This window comes from Candoia aspera, chromosome 7 (assembly GCF_035149785.1).
Source record: "Candoia aspera isolate rCanAsp1 chromosome 7, rCanAsp1.hap2, whole genome shotgun sequence".
NCBI lineage: Eukaryota > Metazoa > Chordata > Lepidosauria > Squamata > Boidae > Candoia > Candoia aspera.
This window is the reverse complement of record NC_086159.1, coordinates 34269841-34297352: the sequence shown is the minus strand read 5'-3', so window position 1 is coordinate 34297352 and position 27512 is coordinate 34269841. Positions and strand designations below refer to the sequence as shown.

At 37.8% G+C, this 27512-nt stretch overlaps 1 protein-coding gene across 1 annotated transcript; it reads left to right on the top strand.

Moving 5' to 3' along the window:
* Window positions 1-3: 3 nt before the first annotated feature.
* Window positions 4-15802, top strand: GAS2L3 (growth arrest specific 2 like 3). The gene is made up of 8 exons (XM_063308656.1): window positions 4-23; window positions 460-628; window positions 1185-1303; window positions 3025-3166; window positions 8764-8827; window positions 9471-9609; window positions 11619-11726; window positions 13948-15802. The coding sequence occupies exons 1-8, from the start codon at window positions 6-8 to the stop codon at window positions 15364-15366; spliced, it is 2178 nt and encodes a 725-aa protein (XP_063164726.1). The 5' UTR covers window positions 4-5; the 3' UTR covers window positions 15367-15802.
* The last annotated feature ends 11710 nt before the right edge of the window (window positions 15803-27512 follow it).

Genomic DNA, 27512 nt, shown 5'->3' with positions numbered 1-27512 from the left:
TTACCATGCAGCATACAGTTCAGGTAGGCAAATTGAAATATTAAAGCTATATTTACTAAATATTTTCCTACCTTATATTGTAATATATGTATCTGAAGAGCATAACCCACTCTGCAGATTTAATGTGCTACTATAATGCTGCTTTATGTTCTTGTTTCGTCAACTTGCTATCTGATTTTTTTTTTTAATGAAAATTAAATACTGGCATTTTTTAGAGTGTACTGTAATCTAGATGGATTGTACAAGCCAAATGGAAAACCAACACTCAGCTTTTAATAGAGCTACAGTACACTAAAATAATAGTGAATCATTTGGGGAGCATATACAGTACAATGTTGTTATGGTCTTCACTCTCCATTTTTTAAAGATGTTCATAAGAGATTGCAAACATGATCAGATGTTGCATGGTGCTGATGGTATAGCCAAACAGTCTAATTCAGTTGTTGATGTCCACCTTAGGTGTGGTTTGGAGATGATCCACCTATCAGTCCACGAAGTCCTCTGACTCCAAGGCACGGCCCTGGCTTGGCTGATGTTTTACTATATGACCAATGGATATCTGTCCGACATGAGGCAACTCTAATTCCTATGCAAGAGGATCTGGCGATCTGGCTATCTGGCTTGTTGGGTTTGTTTGAAAAACCATTTCTCTAATTACTGTAGATAAAGATGTAGGGGTAGAGTTAGATTGAGAGTTCATGCTGATAGGAGTTAAAACCACTAATGTACAAAACAAACAGGAAGTGCCCCCTCGTTTACTCTTTCTCCCTTTGTAGAAGTCTAGTCATTTGCTAAGATTACATAATACTGCCTTACCCTAAAATGTTTTCAAATGTACGTCTCTGCTTTTTAAAACATTGACTAGTTAGAATAGTACGAGGCTCAATATTCATCTTAATTACTACTGTTTAATCTACAGCCCAAAATACGGGGTTGAAATTTAAATAATTGCTTTAAAATACTAGAATAAGATCATGTGCTCTGAATATGAATGGCATCTGTGACATTGTATATCAGTTCTGACATCTGCCACAGTCCCATCACAGGTAAATCACATCAAAAGGGAGTGTTACAAAGGCCATTCCCTGGTGGATTTAGACTGAGGCTATGCTTATACTCTGACCTGAATTATCAGTCTGACTTTTATCTTTTCTCTACTAATGAAAATCATGGTGGTTCTATAGATATCGAACTTAAAGCAGAGAGTTTATTGGAGGAACTTGATAATGGGGTACTGCTGTGCATTTTGATTGGAGTCATTCAAAGCATGGTTAAAAAATCTTGTAACTCAAATGATTTAAAGGTAAGTTCATTTTTTAAAAAGTAACCATTAGCTTTTCTTTAAATTAATGAAAAGTCATGTGAGCAAGATTAGATTATCTTATGAAGTGCGCTTATGGCAGCAATTTATTTAATATTGTACTTATTTGAAAGGAAGACAATCCTGCCTGTATGTTTAAAAGGAACATTAACAGAAATATTTTCCACTAATATATGCTCAGCACATCTAAGATTACTTCCCCATTTTATTTATTTTTTATTTTATTTATTAAATTTATGTCACCGCCCATCTCCCCCAATGGGGGATTTTAAATATAAATTATTGGGAGGGGGAATTTAGTCTTCCTCTCACATAAGTATAGTACCTTGCTTTTCTACAAATGAAGATAGTCAAGAATATTAAACATAAAATCATTACATACTAGTCATGCACAGTTCATTAACATTTTTCTTCAAATGTGTGAAGGCAGCCACAATGTTCTTGCGTAAGAAAATGTATGATATTGCATATTTCACCCTAATACCAAGGCTACTTTAATTCTAATGTTATCCTATATTCAAGTAATGCATTCAGGTCAGCAATTCTTGGAATCCATCCTTCTCATATGCAGAGTATTCTGCTTTATGCTCTGTGTATCTCAACTTCTCATCTGAACTAACCTGAAAATAAAGCAAGAATATTAGAATTCCCACACCTAGATTTTTAGAATTCTGGAACACACTGATCTGGTTCAGTTCTCTAAGGCAGTGTGTGGTTTGTTTAGTTTTGGCTTAATATGTTGTGTAAATGCAGATATTCCTACCTTAATGAACAAAGTATGTTTTGTCCAGTGATAGCTTCATGTTACTTAATATATTTTGTGTTCTTCAGAGGATGGGAAATCTACATATAACAATCAGGCTTTGTGATAGACATGAAGTGGAATGCAGGGGGCTCTGAAAACAGGAAGCGCTACAGCTGGTACAGATGCTGTCCCTTAAGACTTTTGGAGTTGGGAGTCAGATGATTTATCATAAAAGGATGCTGAAGGAATCAGTGAACATACCAGGGCTATAGTAAAAGGTTGGAGGAAATGGGTTACACAAATTAGATGCACTTAGAATATAAACAGACGTAAACTATTTGGATAGTACATATGGTGGCTTGGGATGGTGCAGAATAGATGAAAGTTGTGCCTCAGATCAGCTTCTGTGAAAAAGGGAAAGTAATTTGGAAGATGATGTTGAAAGTCTGCTGATTGAAATTGTACATGACTTGCAATTCATTAGAAAAATGTGAATCATATGTTCAGGCTGATGACAGATTTCTAATTTTAAATTACAGAAGCAGTGTTTTGGATATAAATATCTTTGAGGGTATGTTCTGAATTTTCATGTGATACATTTTATTGCCCTTCTTGTGACTTTTGCTAGTAATATATTAAAATATCTTTCAAGCCATGTTTTCAGCTGAATAAATGGGTCATCTGCTCTTTTTCTGACAACTAAAGGCGAATGCCACAACGTTTTTTTTTCTTTTTGCCTGTTTTAACTGAGTCCTCTACAGTGTTATTTTAAACAAATTTCCCCATTGCTAATTAATATACAACTGAGATTAATTTCTTTTGCAGTGTAATTTTTCTTGGGAAGAAAGAAGAATCCCCTCCCCTCTTCCTTGTTAATTCTACTCTACAAAAAGCCTTTGTGATAGAATGTTTTCAGATGTTTCCAGTTAAAATTTATCCACTGCTCTCTTGTTACCAGAATTTCCCTTTGAGAAAAGTTCCCTGTAAAAAAGATGCTCCTTCAGGATCTTTCTTTGCCAGAGATAACACAGCAAACTTTCTGAATTGGTGTCGTTGCATTGGAGTGGATGAGACATACCTCTTTGAATCTGAAGGCTTAGGTAATTTTTATTGATGATCTCATAGATGCTTTTTACATTGTTTTATTGAATTATATTACCAATTTATTTATTTTTTTTATTTTATATCCCACCTTTGTCATTTTTATAAATAACTCAAGGCGGCGAACATAGCAAATACTCTTTCCTTCTCCTATTTTCCCCACAACAACAACCCTGTGAGGTGAGTTGGGCTGAGAGAGGGTGACTGGCCCAAGGTCACCCAGCCGGCTTTCATGCCTAAGGCGGGACTAGAACTCTCAGTCTCCTGGTTTCTAGCCCGTTGCCTTAACCACTAGACCAAACTGGCTCTCCAATTACCAATAATTTCTTATATAGGTTGTTACTTCTAAGTTTAAAAGATGACAGGTGTTTGTATAAACGAATTCCTTTGAATCTATTGAGAAATACCTTGATATGTTTAATAAACACAGTTAAAATGTGTAGAAATGCAAAAATACTAAACAGGGCAAAATATCTATTTCTTGGAATGAAATATTAAAACAGTCCTGATTTTGCATTTGGGGACTTTCTGATAGCAGAAGTTACAATAAGAGTTTTAAAATTTAGTCTGGGAAGTTTAACGATGCTATTGCAACACCTTTTCAATAGAGTTGGGAGCTTTTTTCCTAAAAATGTTGGGATTCTGATTTTTGCAACATGAATTTGCATCAACCTATTTTGATGTCTTTGGAAGATGTTGATGTAATAATTGCCTTTACTAATGCTCTTGGGTGCGCTCATTGGCAGCTCACTATTGAATTGAGTCTGCAGGTATTGAAATATTGAAAACTCTTGGAATATGATAACTACTCTAGTATTTTCATTATATTAATTACATTTATTTAATTTTATATCCTGCCTTTTTTATTTTTTTAAATAACTCAAGGTGGCGAACATACCGAACACTCCTTCTTCCTCCTATTTTCCCCACAACAGCAACCCTGTGAGGTACGTTGGGCTGAGAGAGACTGGCCAGCCCAAGGTCACCCAGCTGGCTTTCATGCCTAAGGCGGGACTAGAACTCACAGTCTCCTGGTTTCTAGCTTGTTGCCTTAACCACTAGACCAAACTGGCTCTCTTGTCCCCGTTGTCAAAATCATTGCGTGATTCAACTATGGGTACTAAATTATGCTTAGAAAATATTCTCCTTCTCTTGAGAAGTTTGGTTATGTTTTGCTGAGTTTACAGAGAAGGTGATTTCTTCACAACTTGGGACTGGCTGAAAGTGTCTTCTTATATAGCTTTTACAAGAAAACTACTCTGAAAATTTATGCATAATAATTATAAAATCAACTTAAAACCCCATAAACTCTAAATACCAATTAATTTACTACAGAAATACCTTTCTCTTGTTCCAATTCCAAGCTGCCAATCGCTGTTATGATGTGCCTCCTGTGCTGATCTCTTGAGTCATACCCTATAAGATAGGGAACAAGCCACAGCCTTTGGTTCCTTAGGTGTGTGCTGCTGTGAGTAATCTAGGCACATTAACACATTGGTAGTACTCAAGAAGTGGTAGATAGCCTGGTTAAAGAAAAACTATCCACTTCTGCTTTGAAGCTTTTTATATTTATTTATTTATCAATCAAATTTTATCACCGCTCATCTCCCTCCCAAGGAGGGACTCTGGGCGGCTTACAATAAGAACAAAATTCAAATTCAAATTATAAATGCAATAAATGCAATAAAAATAAAAATGTGACGGAATCTAGATGTCTGAGAGTTCTTTATCAGTCTGTGAGTGTAATAGGTCCATCGAAAATCACTCTAGGGCACTAGCCATCCCCAGGTGTGGCTTTTCCTCCTCCTGTTCCAAGCGTGCTGGCAGAACTAGGTCTTTAATCTTTTTCTAAAGTCCAGGAGCGAGGGGGCCTGTCTCACCTCTGGGGGAAGAATGTTCCAAAGGGCAGGAGCTACTGCAGAGAAGGCACATTTCCGAGACCCCACTGGATGGAATTCTTTTACGGATGGGGTCTGTAACATGCCCTCCCTGCGTGACCGGCGGGTGGGGGGGACGTGGATCGATGAGACGGTTCCTCAGATATCCTGGTCCCATGCCATGTAGGGCTTTAAAGGTGATAACCAACACCTTGAATTGGGTTCCAGAAGCAGACTGGAACTCAGTGCAGCTCACGCAACAAAGGTGTTACATGTGCAAACCTTGGAGCACCCAAGATTGTCCATGCGGCTGCAATCAGGACCAGATCCTAGTAGATGAAAACAAGAAGCTTTTAAAAGTATATTTGTAAATGGTTTTGTTCTGTTAATGAATATGTGAACAATCTATTTTTCAAGACTTGGGTGTAGTGAACTTACTGAAATTTTCCTTAAAATGGCAGCAAAGACTCTGATTATGAATTTCTGAATAAAGTATTTATAATATATACTTGGCTGCTAAATTAGGTCGTTGAATGAAGGACTTAGTGTTAACACTGTGTTGTTAATTAATCTTTTGCATCAAGTCCTGGATTCTACCTATGTGTTTTTCTTCTTCCTAACTAGGTAGCTGTGAAAAACCAAACTGTTAACTATGCATAGGGTTACTACCTTTGGTGTGTTACTCATCCTAAGTAAATCTGGTGTTGGGTTTGCATCTCAAGGATTTGACTGCCTGCCTCTTGTTGTTTCAGGCTGCACCTTGTAACTAGCAGCTGCCAGACCAAAATTTTCCAGATGGAGTAATATCTTGTAGTGCTCATTAAGAAAAATAGCTTGAAGTTGTATCGCTAATTAAGTTTTTAGCATTGTCTCTTTTAAAAAAAGATACACGTAACTGTAAGCTCTAGGCCTGTATAAAATTACTGCTTAAATTGTTTGGTATTGTTTATGCCTCTTGAAGCACATGCTTTTATGTATTTGCTTTGCATGGTATGGGTGTGTTTAAATTTAAAAAATATTCAGGATTGTTTGTAAAAGGTATAGCAATGTTCAGGTTGCAAACAGTTTTGTAATGTAATTGACAGTGGCCAGGGTTTATACCACACTATCATTCATGAATGGTAGGATTCATATATCTCCTACACAACATACTTTAATCTACATTCAGTTTAATATTTCTGTAAATGGAACAGGCAAAACTTAAGTTCACCAAGCCTGTATAATATTGCAGTTTTAAAGACATAATTCAGAGTATTTTGAAAGTGGTTACTGATTACAGTAGCTGGTTTTGTGGCATGAATGTATGCATTGTATCTTCTTGGCAAAGAGCCTCAGCCAAAGGTCTGCAAGGACCCCTTTGTAAGCCTTTTGGGGTGAAATAAAGAGTGGATTTGTGCCTAGACAATTTCCACATGGGAGCATATGGGTCTGACCTTCAAAAGTTTCACTGCGTTTATCATTACAAGTACCATTAAATCTTTATACTTTTAAAAAACAAGCTAAAATCACTTTGCAGTAATAAACCTGCCATAAGCAACTTGTACAAAAGATTGAACGGGGTGAGATGTGCCTCATGTATGACCTGCCTCATAACTGGAGGCTGGACCATATTAATATGACACGGGCTGTCCAAACTCTCTCACAGTAATCAGGACTGGAAACAAAAATTCAAGGAGCAAGTTTGAGTTCTGATTAATAAGATTTATTTTAAAGAAGTACAAGTATTGATAGTTTTGCTTTCAAATGTAAACCTTCTAGACTGTTAGCTTCTTGCTTCATTTCTCCTGCCCTTTTGGTGAAGGGAAAAAAACGTTGGTCCCTTTTGAGAAAAACCTGCACCTGAATTTTGTTTATTCAAGCCTCATTCTCAGCGTGACCATCCATTTCCACATGGTTCCATGCACTTGGTCTTATTTTATGCTGTCTGTTTCTTAGATAACTCTGGTATCTATAGGTAACTATAGTGATCTAGCCACTATAATGCCACATTGAAGGTTTATAACTGAAACTGGATATCTCAGGCATTCCTCTCCTTGTATGGCCCAGATTGTGCTGTCTTCTGATCTACACATTTAGAATTCTATACTGTCTAACCAGTGTTTCCCAACCTTAGCAACTTTAAGCTATGTGGACTTCAACTCCCAGAACACCCCAGCCAGCTTAGTTTAAAGTTGATAAAGTTGAGAAACACTGGTCTACACTAAATATCCTCTTAAACTTAATGATTATTCAAATATGCACCTATGCTGCTATTCATCCCTATGGCAATTTTCCTTGCAACTGAGGATTTTTGGAACTATGGATCACATAGGATAAAGCAGCATTTCTCAAACTGTGGGTTGGGATCTCCTAGGGGGTTTCAGATACATGGAAAAGCCAGAACAACCCTTGGGACTCTCTTTTCTGCTCTGCCTCGGAAGGTGACAGTTTGGGGAAGGAAGGTCTCCTTTTGTTGAAAAGCTTCATACCAAGTATTTATGCTTCCCCCCCCCTTTCCAAAAGTCCAGTCAAGGAGGGACATTGAAGAGCCTACCACCTCCTCCTCGAGAAGCTTCAGCTGGCCAGACTACTGTGCTGGTGGCCCTGGTAGTCACTCTGTTCCACTAAGCCAACAAACATGGTTTCTGATTTAAGCATTCCCCAACCCCAGTAGGAAATTGGAAATGTAAAAAATGGCCCTTGACTTTGGGTGCCTTCCTTAACATGGTTTTGTTACCAAAGGCCTTTAATTAACCCTGTTGGCTTGTGTTTGAGAAGGTGACGGAGAAAGCCAAACATTACCAACAGTCTTTTTCAGGAGGTGTCCAAGATTGTCTTCCTCCTCATTGCTGGGAAATTCTGCTACAGACATAGGAAAAGGACACATGTCAATTTGGTGAAAGCTAAGAGAGACATACTTAGTTAAAATTTGTTGGACAGCTTGTCTAGGAACAGCATTAAGGAAAATCCAGAGCATGGTCTTATAGAACAGCTGGTTTGCCCAAGCAAATCCCAAAGGGAATGCTGACGGCCCCAGCACAAACCTCAGGCCATGCATACTCATAATTGGGTCGCTGTTAGTATTGGCTCCTGCCCTGCCTGGACAACCCAGTGGGAAAATCAGAGTTTTCTACAATCGCTGCTATAAAACTCCAATTTTGGTAATTATGTGAAACTAAGAAAGCTCATTGTTCTCATTGAAAAATATGATTTTAGAAGTTATTTTTTATTTCCAGTGAAAATAATTTATTTTATAAAGCTCCAAGGTTCTATTATAGTTTTATATTGATTAAAATTTCATTTTTAAAAGTGGTATAATTTATTTCTTGTCTACGACAAACCCCAAGGAAATCTTTAGTTTATTCATGTATGAAACACCAACATTCATTAATCGTTTTAGGTGGTCAAAGGTCTCTGGGATAAAAGATTGGATGTGATCTTAGTGAAGAGAGTTGAAGCCAGAAGCTCACAGAAGTTGGTGAATTTCACTTTTTATAAGACAGCTAATCTTATACATGCAGTGGTAGGTTTCCAAACCAATGATAGCTAGAGAAAGGTCTGGGTACCAAGTAGGACTACATGAAGGAGTACTCTAGAACAGAATTTGCTAGTACAGAGTTCCATGTTTATATATGAGTTACAGCTCTTGCAAACTTTGCTCTATGCCGCTGAATGTAGGGAAGTTCTCTGGGTTTCACTGAACTAATTTTTTTTCTTTACCTGCACTAATTCTTTTATAGTTCTGCATAAAGACCCAAGACAAGTGTACCTTTGCTTACTGGAAATTGGTCGCATTGTATCAAGGTGTGTATTCATTGCTGTTTTCCAACTAGAAGCCTTGAATACATTGTGAATCGTCCTAAAGGTTCTCAGGGTTTTTGCCCCAGTTATTGGCTGTTTTCATAAGACACACTGTACTGCAAACTAACCTAGTGCATTTTAGCTAGTGCTTGATTAGTTAATGGTTTTGTGTACTGTCCAACTCCTGAAAATTGGGTTAATTGATAAACCACATTTAAGAGTGTTATGAAAACATAACCATTCAGGTACAATCCTATGTTCCCTGGGAAGGCAGTCCAGGTGTCATAGGATATTTTGCATTTTCCCATCTACAGGTGGAAAAAGAAGTGAGATAAAGAACCTCTACTGTCACTGCTCCACAGTTAGGGCACCAGGTTTTACAGAAGGAGCCAGTAACCTATAGGACAATAGGATGCCTTATTCCTGTGTTCCACCCTCACTCCCCGAAATAGCTGAGGAACAATGCCAGTTCTATAGCTAACCTAGTTAATGCTCCTTTTCCTTGATAGGAATGATTTCAAGTTCTCATGCTTTACATATTTCATAATAAGTGTAATAGCTACTCTCACCCTGTGGTTATTGTTTTAGAATTTTACTAAAATTCTAAATGCAGTATCTTACGCACTTAGCATTTTTCTTTTTATAGATACGGAGTTGAACCGCCAGTATTAGTAAAGCTAGAGAAAGAAATTGAATTGGAAGAAACTTTGTTGATGGCCTCTGATAGTGTAGGCCCTGTCATTTCCTACAAATCATGCTGTCAGCATGAAGAATTACATGAAGCAGTAAGTAGCATGCATATTTCTGCCTATGAAGCTATAATCTGAATCTTTGTGATGTAACTGGACGGCTGCAGTGGTGAATCACGTAAACTTTCTAGGCATTTTGAGTGACTAGATCATTGCTATAGTTTGCTTGGTTTGGAATAACATTGTGCAAGCTCAGTTATTGTGGTTTACTTACTGTGGTTAAAGTTTAGCATACTGTACAAACCGAGCCAATTATGGTTTATCTTACAAATCATAGTTAAGCAAATCATGTTTAGCATGATATGTGAACCCAGCACAGGTGTCTACAAATCACATTCCATTCAAAAATCTATCCATCTCTATAATATTGTTGGTCAAGATTACAGTTAAGCAAATTTGTTGATTTTTTCCCCCTACATCTGAACTATCTATTGCTTGTTTATGGCTTTATAAACTGTGAACTAGAATGAAAATTTAAGCCATTTTGTTGTCAGACCATGACTTATCACAGGAGACAGCCTTCAAAGCCTTCTCGACTCAGGGAGCCACCATTCTAAACACTACACCTCCAACATTTATTAGTCTTGATTAACCACCTCAGGCAGTGTTGTAAGCTTTTTGTATGTAGTTCTAAGTAACTATTGATATTACTTCCTGGAAAGCTACATTTAGCTTCTGGAAATTTGGATGTTCTGCTTAACAACTGACAACATGGCAGGACAGGATGAATGAGATTGTAGGATAGACAGGATCAAAGACATTATAGGACTGTCCTTGGAAAAACTATGAGACCATTTGAGGTGGCAAGCATTTATCCATGGCCACCCAAGAGTTGAGGCCTAATTAGTGGCATCTACCTAACTCGGTACCAAAGGAGTTTAATATCCCACTATTCATTTAATATGCCCAGAAAACATTGCAAAAGCGGCGTCCCCCCAGAAGGTCAGACATGACTCAGTGCTTGCACAGGGGACCTTTCACCTTTCACCATCATTCATTTAATCAGGGTAGGTGTTGTCCAGAGGGCAGGTAACTTAAATTGGAGCATGGATCTGTTGATTGAAGACTACCGATATTCATTATGCCCACATGGTGGTAGTTGGGCTTTTCAAAATGCTAGTTGGTATGGACAATCCTGGTCTGTGAATGCAACCTTTCTCAAGATCATTTCTCCCTTCTATAATTTTTGGAGGAGCCCTGAGAGCAGCACCCAGGGCTTAGGGGGAGTTGAATACAGCTCTGGGATCCTGGATTGTATATCTCTGCTCTAGATAGTGGCCTCTGAATTCAGGTATAAAAACTGACCCACACATACAGGCTGTGTTGCTGAAATGAATGAACAGGTATGTTCAAGTGCCTCTATCAGAAAGTATATGGAACATTGGACCATATGTATTTTACTATTCTAATCCTTGAAATTCCAGTTTACAAATAATCCTGGGGTTTGTTTAGTTTTTGAGATCAGTGTTTCATTTCAAATAGTTGAAAAGCATTACATTATATTAATAAAGTTGCAAATCTTTAAATGGAGTGTATGTGATCTGCTTTTATTTGCTTTGGATTCCTTACTTTGAAGAAAAGGCTGGATTAGATGGCTTGTACCTTGGTTCTATGATACTTGGAAGAGATTAGCTTTGTTGATTAAAAAGAGTTATACCAATTATAATTATTCTGTAAAAAGTCTTCTAAAAAGCTACAACCCCACATGATACTTAGCTTCTTCAGGCTTCAGTCCTAAAAAATTAAGTAATGAAAATAAGACTCATTGGAGAAGTTTACTTATGAATAAACATGCTTAGGGTTTTACTCTAATCTTGATTTCCTACAAATATAATTATATTGCAAATAACTAAAATGCACTGTCTCTTCCACAACTTATAAATGTATTTTCTCCTTGGAAGTTTTGAAGAAAGAAATGATCTTTGAATTGAGATGAGTGTTGTTTTGTCTTTCCTGGATGTCATTTTTGCAGCAAAATGGGTAATTCACATTTAATGTTTTTAATCTATATTATAAGAAGATAACAAAATCTTTGTACAATATAGGTTAAGCATATTGCTGAAGATCCTCCTTGTAGCTGCTCTCATAGATTTTCAATTGAGTATTTGTCTGAAGGACGCTATAGATTGGGAGACAAAATACTATTTATACGAGTAAGTACAAGTTTTCCTTGGTTTTGCTCATTCACTTAAGTATCAATCTTAATTAGGTAGGGAATTATCCCTTTTCAAGAGTTGACAATATAATTTAATTGATAGAACCTTACACTAGTGATATCATCTGCCCAGGTTCATTGCCTCTCTGAAAATGTCCCACTGTTTTCTGATGCCTGGGAATACTTAAGCAATCATTCTTTCTCTTTGCTGTTATAATACTGGGCAGCTTGTACTCCTATGCATCTCTTGGTCTGCACTTACATGTTTTTCAGGGTGTGTGTTTTATTGAAGTACGATATTTCTATTGCCTTCTAGGAATTGGTGGCAAATGGTAACTATCAATTGTCCTCTGGGAAAACTGAATGTTAAAGCCATTCTTAGAAAACTTTATTAAAGCATTTTCAAAATATACATAAAAACTAAAAAGATTGAAACAAAGAAGCCTACAAAGAAACAGAACTAAGAAGGTGTGAAAAAACACAAAACAAACTGCTACAAAGTGACTTCTGCCTTTCTACAACAAAGATATACATAAATCAATATCAATCTCTTACTCCAACTCATATTATAGTAAACATTATTTCTATAAAGCATTTAAATTCTCACTATTACATTCCCTTCTAAAACAAAACTTATTGTTGTCAGCCGCCCAGAATCACTCGCTGAGATGGGTGGCTATAGAAATCTAATAAATAAATAAATAAAAACTACCCTACCAATTAAAGAAAAACATATAAAACCCTTCAAACAGAATTTGGAACCCAATATAGTAACAAGCACCACCCTTCTTCTCTATAATTTACTCCTATCTGCCAACTCAACTAACGTTAACCAAAAATATAAAAATTATCCAAACAGCATAAACATTTATCTAAGCCCTTAAAAAACCATCCTGATAACCACACTTAAACAATAACCTAGGCATTTACCAAAAATGTAAGAATTTTCAAAACAGCATAACTATTTATCCAAACCTTTAAGAAACCATCCTTATAAACACATTTAGACAATTATCCCACTTCAAAGTAAACCAAGCCATTCACATGTCTCAGTATTATGTACAGAACTTTCTTCTTGTCAATTTCAAGTTCTACAACCTGCTTTAAAAAGCCCAAATATTGGTCCAAAATCTTCCAGCCTCTAGAGTTTAATTCTCTTTCTTGATCATGGTGTGGTGGCAACACTGTCTTCTTATCTTCAACTTGCAACAACTCAATTTTCCTTTGACTGTTCAAACGTAAGGCACCAATTCTCACCTTTTTCTTTGGAGAAACCACTTTACTCTCAAGGTAGTTTTCAGCCTCATCAGTTTCTCTTGATTCTTGTGACAATTTGGACTCCACAAATTCTGAGAAATGCTCCAAGACTCGAATAACAGCATTGTAGAGATCTTTAAATATCAAATTAATTTCCTCCATATTCCTTAACAGTAAGGTAGATTATGGCGCCTTCTAGTGGCTCAGGAAGGTAAAGTTATTAACGCTGTAACTGAACACTCTCTCCAGCCTTTTTATCTCAGGTATGGCCAATCAAAAAAATAAAAAGTAATAATGAACAGCATTCCCATGGGAAAGTGAAAGCAAATAGATCAGAACTCCAATCCGCAGATTCAGCGAAAAAGAGAAAGTTTTATATTCCTCAAAAATCACTTTAATAAAAAAAGCAATAAAAAAACAAAATTTTAAAATCTCAATTTAACATAGTTATATAAAAAGCCAAATTACCAAGTTAATAAGTTGCCAAGAGATTCTGCATTTCTTTGTTGTAGAAAGCCTCTCTTTGGTAAAATTAAAACAAAAAAAACTTAGTGCTGTAGAAATGGGATGGGCAGCTTGAAGGTCTGTTATGGCCTCAGAGTGGCTTGGGAAGAAGATGACAGCCCCGTTTCCCAGCTGATCACTTAACAGTCGATCGCGAAATGCCATTTTGTGGTCTTCTGGCTGTGACCAGCCATCTGGAGAACACATGGGAAAATTCCTGGGGTTCTCCTTAATCTGGAGAATGCTTCTGGACTCCAAGGAGGCCTGCCTGAGCCCAAGAAAAAAAGCTACTCTGACAGGTCAGTCCGCAGACAGTGGAAAAAACCAGCTCAAGCCACCATTGTCCCCACCAGAAGTCTGTTAAAGCCATTCTAATATTTGATGCACTACATATATTGCTTAAGTGCAATCAGTTATAACCAATATACCATCTATTTTTTTATCCCCTCTTCTGTTAGATGTTACATGGCAAACATGTAATGGTACGTGTTGGTGGAGGCTGGGATACCCTTCAAGGTTTTCTTCTCAAGTATGATCCTTGCCGAGTGCTTCAGTTTGCAACGTTGGAACAAAAGATTTTGTCATTTCAAAAAGGGGCATCTGGTGATACAGTTCCTGATTCATCTGCTAAAGCTCCACAGCCTCCGCTCATGAATCCCATATCTGCCATTGATTCATACCATAAACAGAGTTCAAAGCTCTCTACTGCTGTTTCAGTTTCAAAAAGTCCTCATGTAGGTAATAAGAAACAGGCAGCAGTTAAGTTGCCACAACAAACTGTTCTTTCTTCTTCAGGAGCAGTAATGCATAACTCACCTACAAGCCAGTTCACACAGAGCCACCCCAAATTGAAAGCCTCTTCAGTAAATAACATTCAGCCATTTTCCAAATCATCCAAAGCAGTTTCAAAACAGTCAGCACCACCTTCCCATAACCCTACGTCTGTTTCAAAATATAGACAAACTGTAAATGAATGCTCATCGGCTCAGGGGAGAACTGCTTTGACTGCTTCAGAATCACTTCAGAAATGTACTATATCATCAACCAAACCTGCATGTTCCCAGAATTCTCCAACTGTACGACATCCTGCTCTAGGTTGTTCAGCCAGTAAACTTTCTGTGTTGCCTGAAGCAGCTGAAAGGGTGGGCTTTCTAGAGGAGCATCATTCTCCCAATAGCACAGCTGGGCTCAAAAATACGACCAAACGTAAGCCTCTTTCAAAAACCTTAGCAAAATCTGCAAAGACAATTAACAGAAACATACATGTGTCTAAGCCTTCTTGCTCTCAAACATCATCTGCAATGCCAGCAAAAATAATTTCCCAAAGTAGCAGTCAAACATTACCTACGCAGTTTTCCTCGCACAGAGGGAAATTGGAAGCTAAGCAAGCCAAACAGATTACTGCTCCTAGCCTCAAACAGCTGAGTTCTAATTCCTCTCTTACAAATGATAAATTCAGTGAGCAGACATCTACATCAGATGTAAAGAGTAAAAATTCATTTCCATCTATTAATAATCATTCTTCAGCCAAGAAGAGAGTGGTCCAAAATAGCAGGATGAAAACACAGGTAACAGCTGATGTATCAACACATTCTGATCGCATGCCATTGTCTGTTGTACGTCTTCCTCAAACATCAGCCATAAATGGGACAAGGAAAAAGACAGTGAAGGCTAACATCAAAAGTCAGGCACAGGTCAGAGTCTTCCAGAAGAATGATAAAGACCCTGATTCAACCACTAAGAATCCTGTTTTAAAAGGAATATCTGCAACTGTTCTAACTAAAGAGACACCGATTGGGTTAAAGGATCCCACAGTAAAGTCAGAACAAGACAATGATTACTTTGTTGTGACTGGGAATAAGAAACTCAGAAAGTGAAGTACCCGAAACTTTAATTGTTATTGCAATGTGTTTTTCTAATAGCTACTTTATACTAGTGAACTTAACATTAAATAACAATACAATAATTTGAATGCTAACTCTGCTTTGGAACAGTGAAGTTTAAACGGTTTCCTAGTCCCCACAAGTGCAATAGTTGACTGATTACAAAAAGGCACTTTATCATTTGCATTATAAATATTTTGGCGTCTATTGCCCACGTTAATGTTGAGATGATAAGGATGCTCCCAATAGATTACTTATTGCTCAGTTTCATGTGACAAATATTTCTTAATGAATCATATGGACAAGGTGGCATTTACCATCTCCAAGGAAAACTATAGCATAGTAAATTGCCTGTATTATTAGGCATGTGTGCCAGGAAAATTTGATATCTCCTGATCATATCTGCAGATAAAATCATGTGTTGACTCTATCATGAGTATTTGTTTTTAATAAGGGCTTTTGTCACAAATGAGCATGAGAATTGGTATTTACTACTATTGTTTGTGCATATTACTAACTAGAAAAGCAACTGTCAATTAGCCTTAATAATAACTTTAAATATCTACAGTGCTAAATTTCATTTAAACTTGCAATGCAAAGAGATCACTAAGAACATTTTACAAGACTTCTTGGCTTTAAAGATGATAATTTTAGTGCCTTCACAGATTATGTGCTTTGTCAGTTGTATCACAGGAAAGTCAATATATTGGCTCAAATGTGCATTCTAATTATTATGGGTTGTGTTCAAAGCTACTGTTATCAGCTGGGCTTATGAGAACAAAATTATGAATTCAATTATAATTTAATGATGATACTGGCACTGTGTAACTTTTTCATTTTTGCTTTTCAGAAATGGCTAAAATTTATGCAGGCGCAGTGCTTGCTCACTTAAAATGTGATAGACAAACCTCTCTATGGGAGGAGAGCACCCAGTAGATTTCTAGGAAATTGCTTGTGTTTGCTAAGAGAGAAAACATGGGTTATATTCAGAAAACATGGGTTATATTCATGAATGCAACTGAAAAACCTTTCAAATAAGCTGCCTTTGGGATTTTTATGTTTCATATTTCATTTTTAGCTGTAGAATGTACAGTATTGTTGGATTAATCATTTTATTTACAACATATAACTAACATTGAAGGAAAAGTAAGCGGGGGTCTAGTTTTTTGGTTTTAGGTTTGCATTCAATAGTGTGTGTTCTCTGTCAAGATGATTAACTATGTATGTGTGTATTGCTGTTAAGACACACTTGTTAACATTGGGGTTTGAAGCAATTTTTAAAACAAACTACTGTAACTTCCTTGTGCTCCCCCTCTGCCTCCCCACCCCAGAAGTTAAGAAAAGCTTCTCAACCATATAATTTCACTGTTGGTTAAAATGTTAGTCTACTCAGTGTTGAACTGAATTGTTGAAATTCAAGTTAAAATTAACCATTACTGTGTGGAAATGCTGTATGTTTTCTTCCCTGCGCTGCTAAAAAAGTCACAGATTGGTTGTTGGCCAGAGTTGAAATAATTAGTCAAATACACATCCTGACTCTGCTCTAGTTGCATTTTCAAAATATATTATGTCTGACCCCTTGAGGTTCAGCGTAGGCAAGAGTTATATTTTTTTAGTATATATTCTATATCTTAGAGGGGGAAAATGCAGTCAGATATTCTTAGGCACTGCAAATATATCCATATTTCTTAACTCCAGAGTTGCTTATACACATAGATTTCTATAGCTGAATCAGACTAACTCTGAGATTGTAATCTTACAGCTACTTACCTAAAAACAACTATTTTGAATAATGGCACTTCAATGCACATATATATCTTTTGGATACAGGATAGTGTTAGGGTACAAAAGTAATTTGTATCTAATACAGGGATCTCTAAAAATTCATTTTTGCACATCACTTCAACAATGTATGGATTTGGAAACAAAAACATCTCAAATTGTGTCACAGGCTGCGAGAAGAGTATATATTTAGCAACACATTTTTGCTTTCAGTTAAGGTTTGGGTTTGAAAGACTTTGAAGCTGGTTAAAGTAGGTCCTTGTCTTTATTCTTAAAACAAGGTAGACATTAGCTTGATTTCTCTCTGTGTCCTCCCAATGCTAAATAAAAAATCCTACATGTGGGATTGTAGATTGTTGAGCTACCAAGTAAGCACTGAAAAGTTATAGCAAAATTCAGTGACACAGCTATATGGCTTCAATTGGGAGCTGAACATTTAGGTTCAGAAACCATGGTGTTTTCATGGAGATGTGCCTGAAAATAGTTCATGGTTAAAGCTCATATTGAAGAACTCTTGCACAATAGAACAAAAGCATACCATATTCATGATAAAAGCTACTGCCATAATGAAGGTATACATTTTTTAAGATGTTAAAAATACATTGCCTTCTCAATTTTTTTTTAAAAAGTATTAAATTTGATTTACTGCATGTTTACCTTTTTCTAGGGGACGCAGTGGCACTGCGGGTTAAACCGCTGAGCTGCCGATCGGAAGGTCGGCGGTTCAAAACCGCGCGGCGGGGTGAGCTCCTGTTGCTCGTCCCAGCTCCTGCTCACCTAGCAGTTTGAAAACATGCAAATGTGAGTAGATCAATAGGTACCGCTTCGGCGGGAAGGTAACAGCGTTCCGAGTCGTCATGCTGGCCACATGACCCGGAAGTGTCTATGACAATGCCGGCTCCGAGGCTTAGAAACGGAGATGAGCACCGCCCCCTAGAGTCGGACACGACTGGACTTTACGTCGAGGGAAACCTTTTTACCTACCTTTTTCTGATTTCAAGGAGCATGTTATCACCAAATTCATCATGACAATCATGTGACTGGCTATGATCAGCACATGAAACTTTTAGCTAAATGGGATCTCTCTAGTCCTAGCTGAACAATAATCATTACAATATACTGGCTGTCAGTTGTGTAACTGGGTTATGTCCCTTTGTGTATATAGACAGTTTGAAGCTTGTGAGGCTGGGTGGGGAAATGACAATTTGCCACTCCCTCTGTGCTATCTCTGCTATTTTGCAGCAGAGCAGGAAAATAATTATTACGAGCTTTATTAAATATCTGTCCAGAGTAGAAAATCCAAAGAGATCTCTTGCCACTGGATTGTTTGCAGTGGCAAAAGAGTCAGCTTGGTCCTTCAGCCATAAAGCTAGCATCCAGAAATCCAGCTAACTTTGATGCTGGAATTGTAGACATCAAATGTGGCAGAATATACAAAATGGGTGGGAGAAGAGTTGGAATAGCTGCATTTAGTCAGGCAAAAATAAGGAAAATAAATAAATAAATGGCTACTCTGCTTGTGTTGGAGCTAGAAGCCGCCTGGCTGTTCAGTCCTCATTTGGTCCTAGTCTAGGGATATTTTATTTTATTATGGTAAATTAATTCTGTTGCGTGCATGTTTTTATTTTATTAACTCAAATTTAATCATAATTTCTAAGATTACTGTATGTTTACATAATTGTGAAGTATGTTGTAAAGAGAACAATTGCAAAATATTTCCCATTATCCCAGAATCCTCCTTGCCCCGCATACATAAACAATGAATTGCTGCAAATGGTTACCAGTTTCTCCTTCCAGTGTTGCATAATAGCTGAACAAGATGATGCTAATCTCCTCCAAATGAAGAATTCTCTGCCCAAAATCTCTGAAGGGAAAGGAGAGAGTTCAAAATTATTACAAATCACAAGGTTTATATACACATACATACACATACAGCCAACCAGTGTGGTGTAGTAATTAAGGTGTTGAACAGGAAGACCCAGGTCCTAGTCTACCTTCAACCATGGAAGAGTGTGTGTCTGGCCCAAAGTCACTTAGCCAGCTTTCATGCCCAAGGGAGGACTAGAACTTATATTTGCATGGTTTCTAGCCCAGCACTTTAGCCACTACATCAAACCCCACTGTGATTCCATTAATGTTTTCAGAATGTCTGATTATGCAAATGAGGTGCTAAAGCTAAAGTAAAAGGAGCAAGAGGCATATCTCTGTATCAGTTTAACAAAGAAGAGAACATATGGTTAATAATCACTCTTGATTTAGAGATTGTATAAATCTTATCCATCCAAAATATAAAACTTAACACCCACTTCATAAATTTCCAAGAAAAAGTTATCAAAGGCTTTCTCAGCATTCAAACTATTATTGCTGCTGGGCCTTGTCTATTTGAGTTAAAGTCTGAACAAGTCTGATATCGTTAGAAGTTTGACAGCACTGTATAAATCCAGCCTGGGTTGGTGGCGCTGTCGTTAAAAGATGCTCCGTTTGGGAATATCTGTGATAGCCTCATAAAAATTTGAAAGTCTTGGATTTATTTGAAAAAGATTTACCATGCAATTCTAACAAGATATGACACAAAAGTTCCATACACTTTTTAACAAATCCATTGGAAAACATTCACCAGTTTTGTAGATTTATTTGTAATAATTTCTTGAAGTGAATTAAAAGTAATAGCTAGTCCTGACATCAATGTGTTAAAACTATTTTATGTAAAAGGAAATCTAACCTTTTGTTAATGAATTAGTATGGTTTTAAATAAAATTCAAAATTACTGATTAACGACACATTCCACTCTGTACCCTTAATAGATGGCACAGTATTATTTTGCTAATATGTTTTAAACCTAGAAGCTAATAATAGTAGATTTTACTCCTTTTCCACAATATTGGAGGGAGATGGGTGGTGACGAAATTTGAAATATAAATAAAATATAAATAAATAAATACTGTTGCTTTGTGCAATGTATGAAAATATGTTGGTATTTGTTGAGTTCATTTTTAGCAAAGATCTGCATCGATTAGGCAATGGATGGGAGCAAAAGTAATAGTTTTACTTCCTTTCTAAGCATAGTGATAATTCATCCTCAAATCAATGTTCTGATAGAGTGGGTGTGCTCCAGGTACCATTCATAAGCAATGTTATCTAGCTGGCCCCCAAAAGCATGCCCTCTCTGTTATGGCACCTGCCCTGTGGAAGAGACTTCTCTCAGAAATATGGGTAGCCCCTTTCTATTGGCCTTTTGCAAGACCGTGAAGACCTGGCTCTTCCCCCAGGCATTGAGGTTGGATGTTAGTTGGTAGCTCCAGCACGGGTGGATGTGTCTGACAGTTTATTTTTCTACTTAGCCTTGATGTGGTTTTAGTTGGTTTTTGTTTTAATGTAATTTGTTTTTATTTGTTCACTGACCAGAGTTTCTCACATAGTTAAAATAAAAATGGATAAATAAACGAATCTTTTAGCAGTGCCGATACCAAGGCATGGCTCTCGGCTTCATAAAATTTGTATCATTCAGCAAAGACACACTCAAGAATCACTTAAAAAGCAGCAAGTTTCACAGAAGCATGGTCTGAAATTGTAATAACATCAAGGCTTTAACTTTAGATATCAAAGAATGAATTAGCAGAGGAAAAAAAATCTGGCCTAGAACAATTCCTATGTGCGGAAAAAGAAAACTATATTCTCATTAGAAAGGATTAGTAGAGTTAATATCTATTAAGTTAAATTTGGATGAGTATTCTACCAAAATGCTATGAATCCAAGGATATAATTTGGATGGTAAAATGTTACAATTAAAAAAAAAGTTCCAAAGTTTAATGCATCTGATTATTATACGGTTGTCATGTTCCCCGTTGCAAGGCATCCATGCATCGCAACGGGGAACATGCCTTTCAGGAAGGAGGAAGGGATAACCCTAATCCGTTAAGCACTCAACCACTAAAAGCAATCAAAAGACAAAGGAGGCACACCTTTGCCAGAACCAGAAGGGCCATCAACAGGTCGGCGGAACTTCCACACATTACCCCGGGGCACGCACCTGCAACAGATAAGGAAGAGGAGACAGAAGAAACCAGAGGTGATCACCCTAATCACCCATCAGCAGACCGGTATCGCTTCCAGATCGCCCATCAGGGATCCGGATCCAACCTGTGGGACAATAGGGGTGGAGGGGGACAAGGTCCACCACGCGGGTATATACGGGGCACCCCGCAACCACACCCACATTCCCAGCTTTTTGCACGTATGCACTCTGTATTCAATAAACAGAAATCCTTAGCCCATCTAAGTGAGTCCGTGCCTTATTGGGTAACGAGGCAACCGTTACAACGGTCTATTGATCATCCAGTGCAGGTATTGGAAACAGTTATGGCTTGTTCTGAATAACCCACGTTTGGACTGTATAAAGGAGAGTTAAATACTGATAACTTAGTCTGACGGTAAATATTAAAAGCTGACCTTACCTAATACTTCTTAAGCAATCAGCTTTAAAAATCTACTAATTAAAATTGTAATACCTCTTATACATGCTAGAAATCAGGAGACTGCAAGTTCTAGTCCTGCCTTACGTACAAAGCCAGCTGGGTGATCTTGGGCCAGTCATTCTCTCTCAGCCCTAGGAAGGAGGCAATGGCAAACCACTTCCGAAAAACCTTGCCAAGAAAACTGCAGGGACTTCTCCAGGCAATTGCCAGGAGTCAAAAACTGACCTGAAAGCACATAAAAACATTTACACACGTAAAATTGCTACTTATATAAACCTTACCCAAATCTTTCAGTAAAAGATTTTACCTTTACAAAGAATGAGTCTCTTGCAAAAAAGCAATTTCAGTTCCCTTCAGACTTGAGCTGTCTTGCTTTCATCCCCGTCCTGTCCTCTAAATGAATGTCCATTGTGTTGAGAAATAAACTTTATGAAGTTGTGAAATAATAGTTTATGTGACATTTTTATCTAAGTCTTTATTGCATTTCTTTGAAGCTTGTATTTTTCTCTCTGGTTCAGTGGTTCAAAAGTGTTTGCCCATGGGGAATTTCTTGTCTCATGAAGAGCTTGCCAAATAAATTGAGCCAATGTCATGCACAGAGTTGTTATGCACAAAAGGAAGACAGGGAGGCCTTGCTCACAGTCACTCATGTCCTGGTCATTCAGAGTTGGATTACTGCAATGTGCTCTACATGGGCCTCCCCTTGAAGATCATCCAGAAACTACAACTGGTCTAGAATGTGGCAGTGCACACAGTTCTGGGTGCCCCACATTTGGCCCATATTACACTGCTGCTGTGTGAGCTGCACTGGCTTCCAATTTCTTAATGGGTGCAATTCAAAGGGTTATTTTTAAACTCAGAAATGGCATGGGACCGGGCTACTTGCAGGACTGTCTTTCCCTGAGGTAAGATAGGATGGGCATGCTCTAAGTCCCTTCCCTTTAAATGTTGTCATCTAGCAGGACCTAGGAAGCACGCTTTGTCTGTAGCTGCCCCTGGCCTGTGGAACGCCCTTCCCCAAGAGTTCCAGAAGGTCCCTACCCTCTTTGCCTTCTGGAAGGCTTTGAAGAGCTGACTTTTTCCCCAGGTAGAATGAGGCTGGAGCCCAGTAGGATGGTGTGTGGATGTATGGGAGAGTATTGCCCCGGGTGCCAAGGTTTTTTATTGAGTTTGATATTGATGGTTTGGGGGGCGTTGTTTTGTTTTTACTGTTTTATGTGCAACTCAGGGTTGTTACAGTATGGGTGGCTATACAAGTCTAAATAAATAAATAAGACACAATTCTACTTAAATGACCTTACTCAGCAGCCTACACAGGCCAGAATATCAGTCCTGTACTGCAGGATCATTAGAGTGGGCTATTGAACAATGGAAACATGAGACCAACCCCAAAATTTAGTACAATTCAATGTTATTAAAGATATTATTTACTAGCAATGTATAAAACAATCACTTACAGAGAAGAGTAATTCTTCCTTCAGGTAATGGTGCATTTTGCCCGTGGTTAGAGTAACCATGACCTCAGCTGTTGATAGGAACAGCAGCTTCAAGGGTTGTGTGTATCTGTACCCTCAAAAGACTTCCCTGGTGTCAGTCAGTTTAGCTCTCCCTGGGACTCATCCAGCTGTTCTTTATTTCACAAGCCTTTTGTAACCTTTTGCAAATTCTTTAGCTTACATGCCATTTTCATAGAGATTTCAGTGTTCTGCTATGTGTTATTGCCTTCTGGGCAGCCTAAAATCATCCTATTGTCAGCTTCCTAGCTGACCCCATTTTTCCGTACAGTTCAGTACAGTACAGTTTGTTTGCTGCTTTGACCTCACTTGTCACCGTTCTTCTCCTTCGCACAGAATTTTCCGATACATTCTCCATTCATGCTCTAAAATGTTTTTATTTTAAGTTATCAGTGAATATAGAAGTTACCATAATAGTGATAAATGAATATGTGACTGCAAAAATTAGGAGAAACCGAAAAAGTAGAAATGTAAAGCTAAACAGAGAACATAATGCCATCTAGTGGTGGGGATGCATTAATGTACCATTATTTGCATGGTGATTGTAAGAAAGCCTCTGTGAGGAAACAAGGCTTTAAGACACTTTATTTAACTACTGTATGGTTTCACTGAAGAATACTAACTGATCCACTTGTCCCAGGATACACTGGCACTGGTGGAACAGGACATCAGAGAGTAGTTTTACTCTGTATTCAGTACAAGGTATCTTTAAAGCAGCTGCATCTTGCTAGCCACACCTACAGCCTAGGAATAGGTGAAACAGCTATAAAAATCCAAATTGCAACACATCCCAAATCCTTGCAGCTGGAAACTGCTCTGTACCCCCTTATTGGATATAGATTGGAAGTTCTCCAAAATGTAATATCACTGCCTATTTGAGGACATAGACTTCAAATTTATGAAGGAGGTTTAAAGGGTAGGAAAGGAGGTACTGGATATTAGAGAATATTTCTACTGTTGACCATGTTTATAATGTTAATTTATTTGCTATTTGACAATGTTTGATAAATAATAGTGGTTGCCTACACTAAATCAACAGCTGTAGAGACAGTGGTGTCTAATGTCAATTGAATTCTGCAAATTATGTGGCTGTCAACCAGGAACATCTAAAGAGGGAGGCCAGGAACCTCTTGAGCCAGGAACATCTAAAGAGAGAGTTGCAGAAGCAGTGACATTTGAGCCTGCACTTGCCTTAACAGAGATTTGTTGTACACCAATGTCTGCCAACTAGTACAAGGAACAAATCTCAAGAGAACTTTGAAGAAGCAGCGGGCCTGGCTACAAGCAGAGAGCTTACTGCTTTAAGATTTTTCACGCTCCAGGAAGAAAGGAAACCTAGGCCCTGGAAGAAAAAAGGGCATAAAAAGCCTGTATTCAGTCCAGGTCTTATTGGAGAGAATAGTTCTTTAAGGCTTTATAACTCCAGTCTGAATAATATCATTGTATCCTGCAGTCGGGAGGCCTTATGATCACTCATGCCCTAGTCTCCTCCTGTCTAGACTACTGCAATGTGTTGTACATGGGGCTGCCCTTGAAAACCACTCAGAAGCTGCAATTAGTCCAGAATGCAGCAGCATGAGTAGTTATGGATGCACCTCACTGTATCCATGGGATGCTATTGCCTCATGAGCTGCACTGGTTGTCAACTATAAAGCCCTTAATGGCACAGGGCCAGGATTGCCTATCTACATTTGTTTCTGCTCATCCCATGAGATCTGGCAGAATGGTTAAGCAATGCCATCTAATGGGACCCAGGAGGCATGATTTCTCTGTTGCAGCACCTGCCCTATAGAATACCATTTCAATCAAGGTTCAAATGGCCCTAACCTGCAAGGCCCAAAAAAACCTGGCTTTTCCCCTGAGCATTGGGCCCAGCCATAGGATGAACCTATAGAAGGTAAGACTTTTGAATGAGATATGTGTTGGTTAGCCTCAGTTGCTTCTCTTATTATTGATATTTCTGTTGTTCCATTAGCCCACTGTTTTTAAATTCCAGAGGTATGGTATGGTATTTGTATTTTATTTTAATTCCTTGTTTCCAGGTATCTTAAAACTATAGGTGGTCCAGAGTCACTCTTGCAAATTGGGCAACATAGAAATCAAATGAATAAATCTGCTTGTTCTAACATTAACAGGAATATGATGATATGACACTGTAGTTTGAAACTACAGTGTGATGACTTTCCTGGTTATTTTTGCCCATAGGATGCTTGTGTCAAATTGTGCTGTAGTTCCTGCAAAACATGGAAGGAAGCAGATTCTGTGCATGAGAAGGAGTGAGGCTGTTCGATTATCTGTAGGATGCTCCAACATATGGCTTAGAAATCAGGTTTTGGGTTCAGTGATGCCACAATAGACATTAATTAGTGAATAACTCCACTACTTCATGAGTTGCACTGGTTACCAGTGAGCATACAGGCAAAAGGCTTAAAATGTTTTTTTTTTTAATGTCAGGGTGCTGGTGCTCACTTATACTGTTAAACCTCCATTGCTCAGGGCCAGGATATTTGCAGGACTGTTTGTCTCCATTTATCATAGCTCATCCTACAAAAACAGGCAAGGCTGGCACACTCTGGATTCTATCAGTTAATAACTTTCTTCACTTCTATGGTTTTGCTCCCAGAAGTTGTACAAAGCCTCTATCATAGTTCTGTGATTGAAAAGCCAGATATTGTTTTCAAAGTAGCCACTGCGGTCTAGCGTTTGATAGGTGCATCATCCTCAACACTTATCTCAAATCTCCTGATTTAACTTAAGTATCACTTTTGTATCTAATGTGTTCTTGAGTTACAGCAATTAACTTTTTTTCATATTTGCATGAGAAAATATGTGTAAAGATGTAACAAACGCTTGTGCTCCCTTTTTGAGATTTGGAGTACGATCAGCAAAATGAGTCCCTTGCCATTTTGATACAGTAGTTGCCTAATTATCAGCATATTCTGACCCCAGTTTAAATATTTAATATGAACACTTAAACATTGCAGTTTGTTCTCTTATTTAGTTTTAATTTTTTTTCAGACTTGGCAACCATTATTTATTTTTATTATTATTAGCCATTTAAAATGTTGGCAGTCTTGGGTTTTTAATAGTTTTGCTAGGGCTATGACCAATAGATGTGACCAAGAGTTTTTTGCAGCCCTGATGTGGTAGCCTTCATATTTGCATTACTAAATATGCTTTGAATTTGTGACAGTTGCAGTATGTAATATACAGTATTTCTGCAGTATGTGATGTAATAGAAATTGGCAATAATGGTATATTGGTCAGAAGAAGTTGCAATTATTGTTAGCAGAAGTGTTATCCACCTTGCTTCTCTACCCTTGTGGTCTACTTTGATGTGTTACAATTACCACTAAAATTAAGCTTCTTAAAAATCTCTAAGCCCTTTTTCAGGCTATTATCTTGCCTGAAAATGAATTCTTAGGAATGCAAAAGCTTGCATTAAAAAAAAAGCTATAGTAGGCTTAATACAGATATTGTACATAAAGGCTCTGGCACCTTTCTGTTATCCACGCTCTGTGGTGTTTGCTTTTGGTGCACTGAGTGGCCCTAAAGATTATATGCTTCCATGTGTTAAGTGCACTACATTTTAACTCAGCATGTGAACATAATTGTGGTCTGATCTTGCAAGGTGAAGGACTTTTCTTGAAGTCACAGAAATATTTTGATGCCATATCCTCTCCATTCCTACACAGTCCATGACATGTTGCTTAAAACTTTCAGATACTACATAAAAAAGGTAGCATTGCAAAATTAGTAATTAATTCTGCTTCCATCTTCTTAATTTCTTCATACTCAGTGAAAATCCAATTTATTTACTTTACGTGTTTGAAAGATTTTTTTAAAGGTAAACTGACAGCTTCTTGATAGTCTGGGGACCTCTAGTGGACAATACTAGAGCGGAGCTGCTGTTAAAGAACTGGAAAGCATTCTGGAAGTCATGTTCTGCATGCTTTCCTTACTTTATTTCTTTTGAAAAGAAGTTGCACATTGCTGGCCATGTTAAGCCTAGCAGAGCAAGTACTTTACTGACAAGTCTGTCTTCCACCTGCAATTCTTACTACTACTACTGTTACAATTATTATTCATAATAATAAAAATAAGAATATATAGAAAGGAACACTCTGATATTGCTTAGGAAGAAGAAGTAAAGTACTTCATGAGCCACTCTTTATGCTCTCTTCCCTTGTCCCCATTTACAAGTAGGTGTAGGGTCGGTTACATTTTCTAACAACTGCACAACGGTAATAGGCTACACTAAACTTGGGCAACCTATAGAATTTGAATTACTGTATTTCTTGCAGTTCTAGTATGGCCACTGGGGGGAACTGCTTGGAGCTGTAATTTAGCCACATTTGGAGGACTTCAG

What these genes read in the sequence shown, in the direction of transcription:
- GAS2L3 (XM_063308656.1), top strand. An exon ending in GTAACTCAAATGATTTAAAG is followed by an intron (nt 1,304 to 3,024) that starts GTAAGTTCATTT and finishes TCTTGTTACCAG; the next exon opens with AATTTCCCTTTGAGAAAAGT. An exon ending in CTTTGAATCTGAAGGCTTAG is followed by an intron (nt 3,167 to 8,763) that starts GTAATTTTTATT and finishes ATTCTTTTATAG; the next exon opens with TTCTGCATAAAGACCCAAGA.